The sequence below is a fragment of the Beta vulgaris genome, chromosome 4, assembly GCF_026745355.1.
Source record: "Beta vulgaris subsp. vulgaris cultivar EL10 chromosome 4, EL10.2, whole genome shotgun sequence".
NCBI lineage: Eukaryota > Viridiplantae > Streptophyta > Magnoliopsida > Caryophyllales > Amaranthaceae > Beta > Beta vulgaris.
In genome coordinates, this window is record NC_079205.1 from 46,869,187 (window position 1) to 46,883,915 (window position 14,729).

At 35.5% G+C, this 14,729-nt stretch overlaps 1 protein-coding gene across 1 annotated transcript in view; it reads left to right on the forward strand.

Moving 5' to 3' along the window:
* Positions 1–12,407, forward strand: part of LOC104907769 (uncharacterized) — a 45,861-nt gene extending 33,454 nt beyond the window's left edge. The window contains exons 7-10 of the mRNA XM_019252675.3: positions 3,336–3,440; positions 3,557–4,124; positions 10,636–11,114; positions 11,548–12,407. Of these exons, the coding sequence (XP_019108220.2) occupies positions 3,336–3,440; positions 3,557–4,124; positions 10,636–11,114; positions 11,548–12,189 (1,794 nt within the window). The 3' untranslated portion in view covers positions 12,190–12,407. The remainder of the gene's footprint in view (positions 1–3,335; positions 3,441–3,556; positions 4,125–10,635; positions 11,115–11,547) is intronic.
* The last annotated feature ends 2,322 nt before the right edge of the window (positions 12,408–14,729 follow it).

The window sequence follows — 14,729 nt, forward strand, 5'->3', positions numbered from 1 at the left end:
ATCTAACCCTAATTCTAACCCTAATTTTAAACCTAAACCTTTACCCTAACCCTAACCCACCCCTAACCCTAATACCTTGTTAGCCCTGGCCCGACCCCCAACCCCTCCCCTTCCCCTTCCCCTTCCCTTCCACCCCAGCCCAGGCCCCACCCTCTCTATCTCCCTTCCGCTCCATCACCACAGCCCCTCCCCCACTTCCTCTACCGTCAGTGCCCCAACCGCCACTCCCTCTACCGTCAGTGCCCCAACCGCCACTCCCTCTACCGTCAGTGCCCCAACCGCCACTCCCTCGCTGTTGATTTCCCCCTCCCTTTCCTGTTGATTTTTGCCAACCCCCACCCCCTCGATTTCTCACTCTCTTGCCTGCACTGCTTTCACCGACGTCCTTAGCCTCGCAGGAGAAACAAACTGATGGCCTTTACTTTCCCCTCACCACCACCATGTGGATGATCAATCGAATCCATCGCAACACCACGAACCACAAGCCTTCTCCCAATCAATCGATTATTCCTAGCTTTCTTTTAACTTCTTCGCACGGTGCAAGGGGTTGGAGACGGACCCAATGGTGGCACAACAACGTGTATCGATGAGCTTGTCGATGCTAGAGGGGAGGCGAACGAGTACACGACAAGAGGAAGAAGATTCTTTGAGGATTTTGGCCGAGGTGCCGGCAAAATGTACGAGTTTACCGCCTTCTTTGGGGCGGAGTTCGATGTTGTTGATTAGGGTTCTAATACGCATCATGGAGATTGGCATTGAGGTGCCAATTTGAGAGGCGAGGTCGTTGGTTAGGAGGTTGTCTGACATTTTTGAGGGGACAGGTAGCGGCGGTGGAGGGGGAGGGGTGGGGGAGGGGCGACGACGGTGGAGTGACTGGAAGGGGGCGGGGGTTGGGTGGAGGGGTGGGGGAGGGGCTGGTACAGGATTTGTGTTAGGGGTGGGTTAGGGTTAGGGTTTAGGATTTAGAATTAGGGTTATAATTAAGGGTTATAATTAGGGTTAGGATTAGGGTATTATGATTTAATGGTTCATGGTTAATAATGGTAAATAAAGCTAACAATGAGTTAACGGAAGTTGGAAAAAGGGCATCTGGTGCACGTTTTTGAAAACTCAAGGGTATATGGAGCATTTTTTGAAACATTGAGGGTATATGGTGAATTTTTTAATTTGTCGGGGGTATTTGGTGAAAAAACCGATTTGTTTATTACTTGGAACATTGATATTTTTGGAATTTTTTTAAAATTAAAAAGAGTTATGTATTTTAAGCATGTAGTAAGTGCATCTTTGATTGAGAGATATATATAGTTTACATCCATAACATTTTAATACGATGTAGGAAAATAATACATACTCCCTCCGTTTCAAAATATATGACATTCACATTTTACAAAAATTTGCTTTCACCACAAATATCTCTCATAATATGATAAATAAAAATTCTAAAAATTATACCATTCGATTCGTCCTAAAAATACTATAATAACATTAATTTCTTAAAAATTTATCCACGTAAATTTAGAGTAATTAACGCTCAAAGTTCGACCTCGAACATCGTGCGTGCCTTATATTTTGAAATGGATGTAGTATTTTCGTATATTGTTGGGCCTCAAACTCGGGAACAAGCAACTGACAATCTTGCGCTTGGGGTTTAGTGTGCCTTGGGGTACGCAGTTGGGGGTTACTGACCTTGAGGAAGGCAACACTAACGTAATATTTCTTCCGTTTCATTTTGATTGGAACAAAAGAATATTTTATATCTCACAAAAAATATCCCTTTGTTGGATTTAAAACAAAACAGAGGAATTACTTTAAGTATAAAACTAGGGGTGTTCGCGGTTTGGGTTGGTGCGGTTTGGGAAATAACCCAACCCAAACCTCAAATATATGGTTTGATATTTTTCCAACCAAAACTGCACCACACTTTTGCCCAAACCGAACCGCTCAAAACGGCTTGGGGCCGTTTGGTTTGTGGTTTAACCATTTTTCCTCCGCGGCATTAATTTTGTAATCTAAGAGTAAAAAGAAAATTTTTAATAAATATAAAGAGTCCAAATAAATATGAAGTTGATTTCATAATTGAACATAAATAATAATTTATCAAAAGTGTCCAACTTCTTTACCTAAACTTATTTTTTTAGTTGTATACTTGTATGCCACCATATCAAGTGTATTTATATTTTTTTTTTTAAAATCATATAAAATTGCGGTTTACGGTGTGTTTTCGATTTACAAAAATTAAAAGCCAACCCAAGCCGCAAACCGCGGTTTGCTTGAAATCATAACCCAAGTCGCAATTTTAAAACCGCAAACCAACCTAAACCGCCAAAAATATAAGATAAATACTTTGCATTCAAATCAAAGGCATATACAAACAAAAAGATATAAACAGGTCAAGGCGGAAAAATAGACTTTTTGGCAGGAAAATATTGAGACACTCTGAAGTAACAAAGGGAAGAAATTTAATAGGTCCTTTCAACAAAAAACGTTCTTATTAAGTCTTTTCAAACAAAAAAGCTCTTATCAAGTATTTTCCAACAAAATAGCTATTTTAATGGATCTAATCTAACTAAAAATTCTAATAAAAATTATTAAAGTTTGATATTTAATAGGATTTTTTGTCAAAAACCACCTTATAAACACATGATATTTGTGAGAAACCAGCTTATATAATTTTTTTTGCACAAACAAACTTTAAACAATTTTTTTTTTTTGTGAGAACAAACCTTATGGTGACTTCTGGTTATTGATTTAAGGTTCCCATTTACCATGTCATGTGCAAGGCAACTAGGCAAGTGACATTTTAAAACCAACAACGTCCATGACATCATCAATGTTGGAACCTCTGGTTAATGATCGAAATTAAGCATAAGGTTTGTTCTCGCAAGAAAGTTTTAGTTTAAGGTTTGTTTTCGCAAAAAAAAAAATATATTTAAGGTTGTTTCTCACAAATTTAATGTTGTATATGATGGTTTTTGACAAAAAAAATCCTATATATAATGTACTTATTGTCATGAATCAAACAAATCCCCACATGATTATATTTTCTTTTATATAGTGGAAAGTTTTTGAAATATTTTCTCCAACTTTTGAATAGTGCCAAGTGTCCAAATAGGAACTAACAAATGAAGCCGATGAAGTATCATTTAGTATTTCAATGGTCCAATGGTTGTTTTTGTCCAATATTCCTTTTCTAAACGTTCATCTTATCGTGTATTTAGAGTGGCTTTTGATAAGATAAATACCCCATCTTACAGGCCTGTTACCTGTGTGAATTGTATTTCCAATAATAATTGCTTTTCCTATTATTCTAACGAAGCAATACTACATTTACACAGTTTGAAATGGAAAAGTGGGTGAGCAAAATATATATCGAAGAGAAACAGATAGAAGAGAAGATGATGTTGAAGGCCGAGCTCTACCAGGCTACTGAAGATGAAGATGTATACCCCTCTTATATATTATAGTCCCTTTACCTCAGTGAATTTTATTTATATCCAGACAATGTATGGTTTGGTTTTTCTGATGAAAAGCAATAATTGCTACTAAATTTACACAGATTGATATGGCAGAGAAGTTGAACTATGCATTAACGTACATGGAAGAAAGACAGAGAGTAGATAAGATGATGATGGACTCTGAGCTCTACCAGGCCGCAATCGACTCCGATGTGCGAATCTTTCGTAAAGTGAGTACCAATCGTTCACAGTACTTTACCAGGACAAGCCTAGATGGAAGCAGCATAATACATATCGCTGTCAGACATGCTAAACCAGAAACAATAATGTTTCTTCAGCATGCTCTACGCTTGTTCCCACATCTCATCTCAAAACCAGATAGTAACGGGGATACACTGGTTCACCTTGCTGCCAAGTGCAAAACTGATTTCTCTGCCGACATAATATCAATGTACTATGGTAGTGTCAAGGAAATGAAAGGTGTTGCTACCAACCCATCCGCAGTGAAAAACTATAAAGGATCTTTGGCAATTCATGAGGCTTTACAGGCTGACAACTTAAAAGCTGCAAAGATTTTGTTAGAGCGTTCTGAGTTTGTTGCTACTACTCGTATCAACGACTTGGAAGAGACTCCACTCCATGCTTATGCTAGATATGGTTCTTCCCGAAGTAAGTTCCTTATCATTTTTTATTTGATACAAAACCTCTAGTTGTCAATTCTGATATGTGGCATAATCCTATCTATTCTTATAATCAAGTTCAATTTAGGACCCTCTTAAACATATTGTCACCCTTATGTTCATTATCAAGAGTTTAAAACATTGCTATAAAAAGTAAAATTTTATATACTTTACATAGGTGATAGTTGATACAATAGCTCTAAAGGTTTCTCTAAAACTGAGAAGAAGATCAAGAAGGATATTTGAGAGAATCTAAGAGATTAATCTCATTGACGAAGTTGTAACAAAAATTACAGCTTACAAGAGGAGGTTCTCTATTTATATTTACATCACTAAGAGAAAATAAAAGATATAATATTTACTTAAGTAACAACTTTTTAACGAACTGTAACTAACATAACAAACTATTAACAAAAGCTTGTTATTAGAGAAGTTAGCTAAGTTGGTGGATGATGTACGAAGTGTTTGGGTAGGATCAAACAAACCCGACTTGGACAAAAGTTTGTTGAAATGTGGTGATGGCATAGACTTAGTTAGAACGTCTGCTAGTTGTGACTGACTAGGGAGATAAGATAACTGTAACAAGCCTTCAAGCACCTTTTCCCTAGTAAAGTGACAGTCAATTTCAATGTGTTTCGTCCTTTCATGAAACACTAGATTGTGTGCTATATGGAAAGTACTTTGATTATCACAAAACAGTGTCACATATTGGAGTTGAACAACCTCCAACTCTTCTAATAAACGCACAATCCATGCTAGCTACTTCCGAGGCTGCAGAGGCCATTGCTCTATATTCAGCCTCTGAGGAGGATTTATTGAGAGTACTTTGTTTCGTTGAACGCCAATAAATAGGAGATTTCCCAAGCATAAGTAGATAATCAGTAACTAACTTTCTCGAGCTAGGGCAAGATGCCTAATCAGAGTCTGAAAAAACTTGTAAGGTAAGATGGTCATTCCTTTGTAAAAGGATGTCTTGCCCAAGAGTATGTTGGAGAAAACGAAGTGTATGAATGATAGCTTACAAATGTGAAGACCTTCAAGAATGCATAAACTGGCTTAGGCACATCAAAGAAAAGATCTTGTATGTGTGAGAAAGTTTAACTTTCCAACAAGAGATCTATAATGGTCTAAATCAGGTAGTAATTCATCCTCATATGTTTGAAGTTTAGTATTGACGTGTAGAAGAGTAAGGGCCTTCTTTGTTAAGTCCAGATCACACTCAGCTAGCAATTCTTTAGAAAACTTTTGTTGGCTTATCATAAACCTTCAGGAAGATAAGCAACTTCTATACCAAGAAGTAATGTAGAATGCCAAGGTCTTTAATACTAAATGTGTGATGAAGATGTTGTTTGAGGAAGATTATAGCATTGATATATGTTAACGTGAGAGCAATATCATCAACATATGCTACATCAATAGTTATATGTTTGTCAACTCTCTTAATAAAGAGATTGTAATCATTCTTGGACTGACTACATCCTTGAGCAGTGAGTTCTTCTACCAATTTAGCAAACCAGTGCCTTGAGGCTGACTTTAAGCCATATTTAGCTTGCAAACCTTGTTGAGAGGATTAGGAAATCCAAGAGGAGCATGCATGTAAGCTTCTTCTTTGAGGTCACCATGCGAAAATGCATTGTTGACATCAAGTTGATAAACTGACCACTTTTTGAATGAAGCAAGAGGTAAAATACACATGACTGTTGGCATTTTGACTAGGGGAGAAAATGTTTCCTCATCGTCTATGCCATATTTTTTTTTATTAAACCTCTTGGCCACCAATCTTGCTTTACACCTATCCAAAGTGTCATCAGCCTTCAATTTCACCTGATAAACCCACTTGTTGCCTATTGGCTTCTTTCCTAAAGGAAGATCAACAAGATCCCAAGTGTGATTTGCAACAAGATCCTTAATTTCTTTATCCATAGCTTCAATCCACTCTGGCTTGGAAAAAGCTTCATTATAAGTAACGGGTTCTTTGATAGCATCGGAAGAAATAGAGAGAAAAGACTTGTGAGAAGATGGGGAGGAAGAAAAGGAGATCAGATTGCACCAATGCATTGTTAATGAAGAAGTTGTATTGCAATAATATTAACTGAGATATGGAGAAGTTTTAGATAACCTGGAAGAATGTCTAATAGGTGGGGAAGAAGAAACCGGTGGTATTACAACACTAATATCAACAAGGTTAGAATCAAGAGGTATAAGTGGTGGTAAAGAAGAATTAATAGATGTGGAAGGGGAAGAATGAGAATTTGCAGGAGAAGGATTGTTGTCAGGAGAAGAATGAATGGGATTGCTTTGTGGTGATGAAGATGTAGAATTTGTAGGTAAGGTATAGGTTGGAGAGGGAGAAAGTGGTGAAGTTTCTTGTTCAATATAGGTTGTGTTTGTGTAGGTAATATTGGAAAATCATCATCAAAGCAGTTAAGTATAGCTGATGTACTCCAAATAGGATCAGGAGTAGGAGAATCAACCATATGAAATGGGAAATGCCTTTCATGAAAGGTGAGATATCTGGTGACAATGACCTTGTGAGTGAGTGACCAAGTTATAAACCTTACACTCTTTCTATGTCACATAGTAGCCAAGAAAAACAATAGGTTGAGCTCTAGGTTTAAAGTTGGATCTATGTACCTTTAGAGTAGACATTTCACAAAGATAACCAAAAATTCTAAGGTGACCCATCAAAGGTGCCTTCTTATAGAGTTTCTCAAATGGAGAAACATTATTGCGACTAGAAAGTGGTATTCTATTAATGAGATATGCTGAACACATAACACTGTCTCCCCAAAAAGAGTCAAGAACTTTGGAATGCAAAAGTATCCTCTGACAGTATCTAACAAATGTCTATGTTTGTGTTCCACCACACCATTTTGTTGTCGTGTATCAACACAACTAGACTCATGACGAATACACTTCTGAAGAAATAATTGCTTCATAGATCCTTCTCCAAGCAATGTGTATGAACATATGTAAAGAAGTGATCCAAAACATCAAAAACGTTAGATTTAACTTTCAACAAGTAAATCCAATTAAGTGAACCTGGTGAAATCATCGATCTACAATAGTGAGGAATTGATTACAGCCTGAGAGTGTTTAACTTTATAGGGACCCCACACATTAATGTAAATCAATTCAAAAGCTTTACTAGTCTTAATAGAACTGATAGGAAATGGTCTTCTAGTTTGTCCGGTAGCTGGACAAACCATTCAAATAAGACCTTGTGAATAACAATTTTGTACATCACATGAAGGAAAAACAGGTTGCAACTGATCAAAAGGCATATGACCAAGATGCAAATGCCATAACTTAACATCATTTAGTAAAACATGATTTTGGAGCAGGAGTTACTTGAACATGATTTTCTGCAACATTGTTGTGTCCATCTTGTAGCTTACCAAGAAGTATAGATTGACCTTTCTAAAAAAGGGTCCTGAACAAAAAACTTATCATGAGTGAAGGAAATTTGACAATTTTAAATCCTTGCTCTGCTTCTAAAAAAAATTAAAGTGAAACCCAAGGACGTGCAAGACATTGTGTAGAGTAATGTCTGGACTTAGAATAACCAATCCAATGTGTTTTATAGGAACATTGGTAACATCTAGAATAGTGAGGTATGTTGTGGTCCAATAACAACATCATATGATTGAAACCAAGATAAATTATTGTATATATGGTCTGAAGCTCCACTGTCTAACAACCATTTTATATTTAGACAAGATAGAAAGCAATGTTTACCTGCCAGAGCATGGCTAGAGGTGATGTCTTCTTCAGTGGAAGGTGATGTAGATGAGAGTGGTTGTTTATTGAGAAGAGTCAATAAATGATTGTATTGCTCCATATAAAAAGTGTCCAGTTTTGCGTCAGATGGGCTAGTGTCAAGATTTCCTTGAGTAGACTGTGTAGCAGTAGCTGCGAATCTCTTCTCTCTTGGTTTGTATCCTGGTGGAAATCCATGTATGTATTTTACAATGAGTGCAGTAATAATGAGAGCCTAGCCTCTTGTTTCCAGAAATAGAAGCTTGTTCACCACCACCAAAAGAGTAATGTTAAGATGCATGCATATACTTGTTATTTTTCATCAACAACAAAGGTAAGAGACTCTGAATTAACATAGTGAGTTCTTTGTGTCTCACCTCTTGTGCGAAAATCCTGTACGCTTGAGAGACTTTAGGCAAAGGCTATGTAATCAATATATTTCCCCTGATAGTTGAGAATGTCTCATTCACCTTCATCAGGAACTGGATTAATTAGTTTCAAATCTTGCTCTCTAGTAAGAATTCTTTGTGTCAGACTGCAAGTACACTTATTACAAGTGTAATATGGAATAGGCTTTTCATCATGCATCTCATCCCAAAGTGTTTTAATTTTTGTATAAAATTCAGACACACTCATAGATCCTTGTGTAAGATCTACCATCTTTTGTTCAAGAGAAAATACTTGAGTCATAGATTATTAACCAAAACGTTCGTCAAGATCCTTCCATACGTCAGATGTAGTACGTAAGTATAAGATACTTTTCTTGATAGTATGATCAAGGTTAGCATGTAACCAGGATAGAAGAAGGTTGTTACAATGTTCCCAAGGCTTGTACTCATCAGTTTCAGGTGTTGGAATATAAAAGTTATCATCAACAAACCTCAATGTGTTCTTAATAGATAACATAATCAGAATTGAACGTTTCTAATCATTATAATTAGTTCCATTAAATTTCACAGTAACAATTTGATTCACATTTGTATCTGATGGATGAATATAGTAAATAATGTTGGTAGGATCTCAATTAGGAAGTAAAGTTGTAGAAATCGGTGTTTCAGTCCTTGTGAGATGAGAAAATAGAACTGAGAAGAAATTTCAGGCAATATGAGATGATTTTAACTCAAAAAACACAAAATCATACAATTTCAGCAAGGAAGCTGTATGCAAAAAAACAAATTCATGTATTGAAACAATTAGAAGGAAACGATGAAACTGTCAAAGGACCAACTCAACCAAAAGCTTAAGCTTATGGTTGAGGCCACATGAATAGACTTATACTCTATCCCGCCCCCTCACGCAAGATCCCTTTGGGCTTGCAGTATGGATGCAGCACAGGTCTCCTTCAAACCTGATGCTAAATATTCCACTGAGAAAGGAGGGGTGGTGGATGAGATTCGAACCCATGACCTTTTTATCACGCTGGCTCTTGATACCATGTCAAAGGACCAACTCAAACAAAAGCTTAACCTTATGGTTGAGACCCCAGGAATAGATCTATACTCTATTAGAAATGATCAGATGATCAAGTACTAAATTAAATAAGATGAGAATTAAATTAGATGATCAGGAAGTAAATCAGATAAAATGATCAGGATTTTAAGAATTTAAATTGAGAAAACTTATCAGAAATGAAGGATTTAACCTCAATTTTGCAAAGAGATCTCAAGATTAACGAGATCAAGTTATGTGGAAGTTCGCGGGAGAAATGTAGCCATAAATCTATAGAAAAATTAATCCAGAAATCTGTCTTTGTTTGCAAAAAGTGCGTTGTAGACTTTTAGAGAAATTTGAGCCAGGAAATTGTGGTATCCTGCTCTGATAGTATGAAAACCTTGATAAAGCTCAGAAGAAGAAGAAGAAGAATATTTGAGAGAATCTAAGAGATTAATCTCATTGATAAAGTTGTAATGATGAAAATTACAGCTTTGAAGAGGAAGTTCTCTATATATATTTACATCACTAAGAGGAAATAAAAGATATAATAATTAATTAACAACTTCTTAACAAATTGTAACTAACATAACAAACTGTTAACAGAAGCTTGTTGGAGAAGTTAGGTAAGCTGGTGGATGATGTTTACCTATTCCTTCATTGCTTGATATACTATACCATCTCCACACATGCATATACTCAACATTTTCCCACTTGGAGATCGGTATAAGCTATGACACCTTAATAAATACTACCTCTGTTTTTATTTAGTTGCAACAATTTCTACTTTTAGGTGTTTTTTATTAGTTGCAACATTTCCCTCTTTAGAAAAGCTTTTGGGATAATTTGACTATATTACCCTTAAATCTCTCTCTCCCCATTTAATTACATACAGTACTAGTAGTTGGGGCAAGTGGGTCAATTATACTCTCTTTTCTCATTTCTTAATATTTTTGCAAAAAGGTAAATGTTGCAACTAAATAAAAACAGAGGTACTATATAAACACCATCATCATTATCTTTGCAATCCCTAAAGCACCATCTTCTCCTTTGACAATCACCTGAAGCCAACCAAGGTTCTGCACAACCTTAGTTTATCAGCACTTTCACTCTTGGTGACTCTTGTCCCGCTCAGCCCTTGTTTCGATGTGCAGTGAAGGAAGGAAATCAAATTTTTCTTTAAGATTATGAACCTTCCTTGTATGTTGCCCAGGCTATTTAAATTTTAAAATCACAATATATCATAACATTTTGTTCATTTGTTGAGTAGCTTATTTGGTTCCTCTTTCTGACTTCTCACTTCAATGTAGATGGTGATGCAAAAGGGTTCCTGAGCACTTTGTTCAAAAAAGACAAGTCAGCTGCGTATATCCGTGATAATCAAGGCTTCACACCATTATTAAGAGCAGCAATGTCTGCTCGCTTTCATGTTGTAAAAGCCATACTTGATGATTGCCCTCAATCAGCAAACCTTCGAGATCCAAATGGCAGGACTTTTTTGCACCTTGTGCGTTTTACAGGTGGGGAGGTTGATGAAAGTTTAACAGACAAATTTGAACAGACAGGCAAGCAGTTATTTAAATATCCTGAGGTAGACTTACAAAGGCTGGTGCAAGATAATGATGGAAACACCCCTCTTCATTATGCCATAAAGACTGGAAACTCGATCGTTGCAATTGTTTTAACTCAAAGATGTTTAGAATCAAGAACTCGAGCAGAACTTGACTTGGTTAACAAAGAGGGTGCTACAGTATCTGACCTACTTGCAGCACATGACGTCCCGAACGAGGTATGTAGTAATCTACAATGTTACACTTGCACATGGCATAATGGAAAAGTAAAGAGAAGTTAAGATAGTGAGTTAGTGACATCTTGTTTTTAATACATCTTGTTTTTACAGTCTCTGTTTTCATATAAATTGTAAGACGGCCTTATATGAGATTTTATAGTGTGTTTTGTTAAAGTCTGTTAGGTTTAACTTTCAAAAACAAATAATATTGTAATTATCTAGACGCAAGCTAGGAGAGAAACTATATATATGAACGGGAATGATAAGTCTCTAATAGTTAGATACTTCCTCGATTTCATAATAAGTGAAACACTTATCTCTTTTATGTGAGAGCTTTTTAGAAAAGTGTTTCACTTAGTATGGAACGGAGGAAGTATAATATAACCACATTGGTTTCAAATTTTAATATTTTATCCCTGATGGGTTGAAATAGGTAATTGAGCTAATACGGAAGAAAGAGCCAGAGGCAGTATACTCAGCAAGAAGCTCATATGGTATCCACAAGACGGATATGAAATACTCAGCCAACGCTCTCTCCGTGGTTGCTGGTCTCCTTACGACCATAACTTTTGCAGCTGGGATTCAAGTACCAGGTGGTTTTAACGAAGATGATGGCTCCTCTGTGCTACTATTGAAGCCAGCTTTCCAAGCATTTATTGTGTTCAATACCTTTGCAATGTGCGGCTCTATGCTTGTCCTATTCTATCTCCTATGGGTAATGGGTATCGGTAAAATTCACGGCTCTCTCATGGTGTTAGACCTTTCTATATTTGTATTACGCGCATGCTTCTACTCCACCTTAGGAGCATTTACAACCGGCGTGTATGTAACCACTTCCGAGAAATCTTTCTGGCTGGCTATCTTTGTGTGTGTGATCTGCTTCCTTACCATCTTTGTAACAATCAAGGTTTCAGTCGCCAATATCACCAGATTGGGTAAGTGGGTGAGCAAGAGCAGCAGAATGATGCTATCGTTGATTCGCGGTCGTTATAATGCTCATATGACAGCAATCCCATTCCAACCTGTTGCCAATAAGGATAAGGTTGATGTTATTGTTGAGTCAAAAGCACCGTAATTTGGATCGTCTGATCGTCTCATAGCTCGATGGATTTTTCTTTTGATATTTGTTTAGAATTTGGCTATTTGGCTAAGTTTTTGCTAGTTAATAGCAAAATGAAGAGAACATCCACCCTTAGAAGTTTGGCAAATTTCTGAAAGGCCATTTGTTGTGAATTATGGACCCATCTACAATAGGTGGTATCTATTCAAAATAAAAATAAAAATTGTCGTGAATCATGGTTAAATCTCTATTATATAAACTAGGGGAAGTTATGGTGTCCCCCTTTGAAAAGATTTTCTTAACCATTCATTCAATAAAAATACTTACCTATTAAAATTTGAGATTTTCCTTAATCATAACCCTTCGTAATTTAAAATATGTATTTCAAAAGAAGTTTAAAGTAGCTAAAATAAACTTTCATAAAAATATATGTAGTGAAAGAAAAAGTTTATGATTGAAAAACAGATCAACATAACTAAGGGTCTGTTCTCTTCGGCATAAAACAGCTGAACTGAACTTAACTGAACTGAACTGAACTTATTGGAGTTGAACTGGACTGAACTGAACTGAATGGATCTGAACTGAACTAAACTAAACTGAACTGAACTGAATTGAATTGAATTGAATTAAATTGAATGTAATAAATATATAAATAATATTTTAAACAATAATAATATGAATATTAAATAATAATTATAATGATAAGTAATAATAATGAATAATAATAGTATTTTGGATATTTTTAAATGATAGTTATAAATAAATAATATTAATAATAATAAATTAATAATAATAATAATAATTAATGATAATAATGATAATTAATAATAATTATTTTATATTATTTGTATTAATATATTAATACTTGATGATGATATATAATAACATAATATCTAAGAAGTAAATTAATATTACTATTTTAATAATTAAATTTAATAATATAATAATATTTAGTAATAAAAATAATGATTGGGTTGTGTTGAGTCATGTAGTATTTTGATGATTGTAAACAAATGATGATTATCTAACTAACATGTGTGTTTGAGATGTGCATATTACATTAACATGAAACAAGTGATCAATGGTTGAATATATCACATCATGAAGGTTATCCAACAAGTGAAGTTCCTAAAAATCCTATAACGAAACAAATAGAGTTCCTATACCCTTGAACATTAAATGAATCTAGAGTTCTGGAGCAGTTCCTGAGTGGGAGCAGCAATATTACGTTTCAGAGTTGAAACAAGAAGTTCCTGAGCTATGAGTGCGAAGTTTCTTAAAGGAACTAGCACACTGAAGTTCCAAAGGAGGAGCATCAACATGCGGTTCTTGAGTTGGAGCAGCATGGAGCATGAAGGCAGAAAATATGAGTTTATTTTCTAGGATTCATGTAAGTATATGGAAACATGAAAGGTAATGGAACAAGGTCTAAAGGAACTCGTAAGGTCAAAGGAACTCGTGGAACTTAGAGTCAAAAGTATTTAAGAGTCAATAAATTTGATGCATATTATTATCTTAATCTATAAGAATTTATTAACCATGATAATACTTTTGACTCTTAAATACTTTTGACTCTAAGTTCCACGAGTTCCTTTGATCTTACGAGTTCCTTTAGACCTTGTTCCATTACCTTTCATGTTTCCATATACTTACATGAATCCTAGAAAATAAACTCATATTTTCTGCCTTCATGCTGCATGCTACTCCAACTTAAGAACAGCATGTTGATGCTCCACCTTTGGAACTTCAGTGTGCTAGTTCCTTTAAGAAACTTCGCACTCATAGTTCCTGCTCAGGAACTTCTTGTTTCAACTCTGAAACGTAATATTGCTGCTCCCACTCAGGAACTGCTCCAGAACTTCATATTCAATGTTCCTCATATGATGTACCTAGGAACCGCTCTATTTGTGTTCTTATAGGAACTCTTTTAGGAACTTCACTTGTTGGATAACCTTCATGATGTGATATATTCAACCTTTGATGACTTGTTTCATGTTAATGTAATATGCACATCTCAAACACACATGTTAGTTAGATAATCATCATTTGTTTACAATCATCAAAATACTACATGACTCAACAATTTTCCCCTTTTTGATGATGACAAACAAATGATGCTTATCACAAATTAAGCAATAAATGATGTATTTTAATTCCCCATAATAAACAAGTCATGCATGTATATGAAGGAAATATCAACATAATAAACACATCATACAAAGAACATTCATCATAGAAGGATATAGACTTAACTATATTTGAACATAAGCATCATACATATTCTTTCCCCCTTTTGTCATTATCGAAAAGGATCACCTTGCACATATTTATTTTAGGTAAATCATATACACATTATTTTATATGCTACACTTACCACCATCATGGTTAAGCACTTGTTAGTCCCAAAAGCCTCAAGAATCTCAGTTTTCAAACTTAGGATGCATGTGCTATACAAATTTCCAACTCACAATCCAAAGACCCAACTTCAAAAACCATCGAAGGAACTTGACATGTAAGAAAATAAAAGTCAAGCAAAAATCAATTTTGAAAGTCAA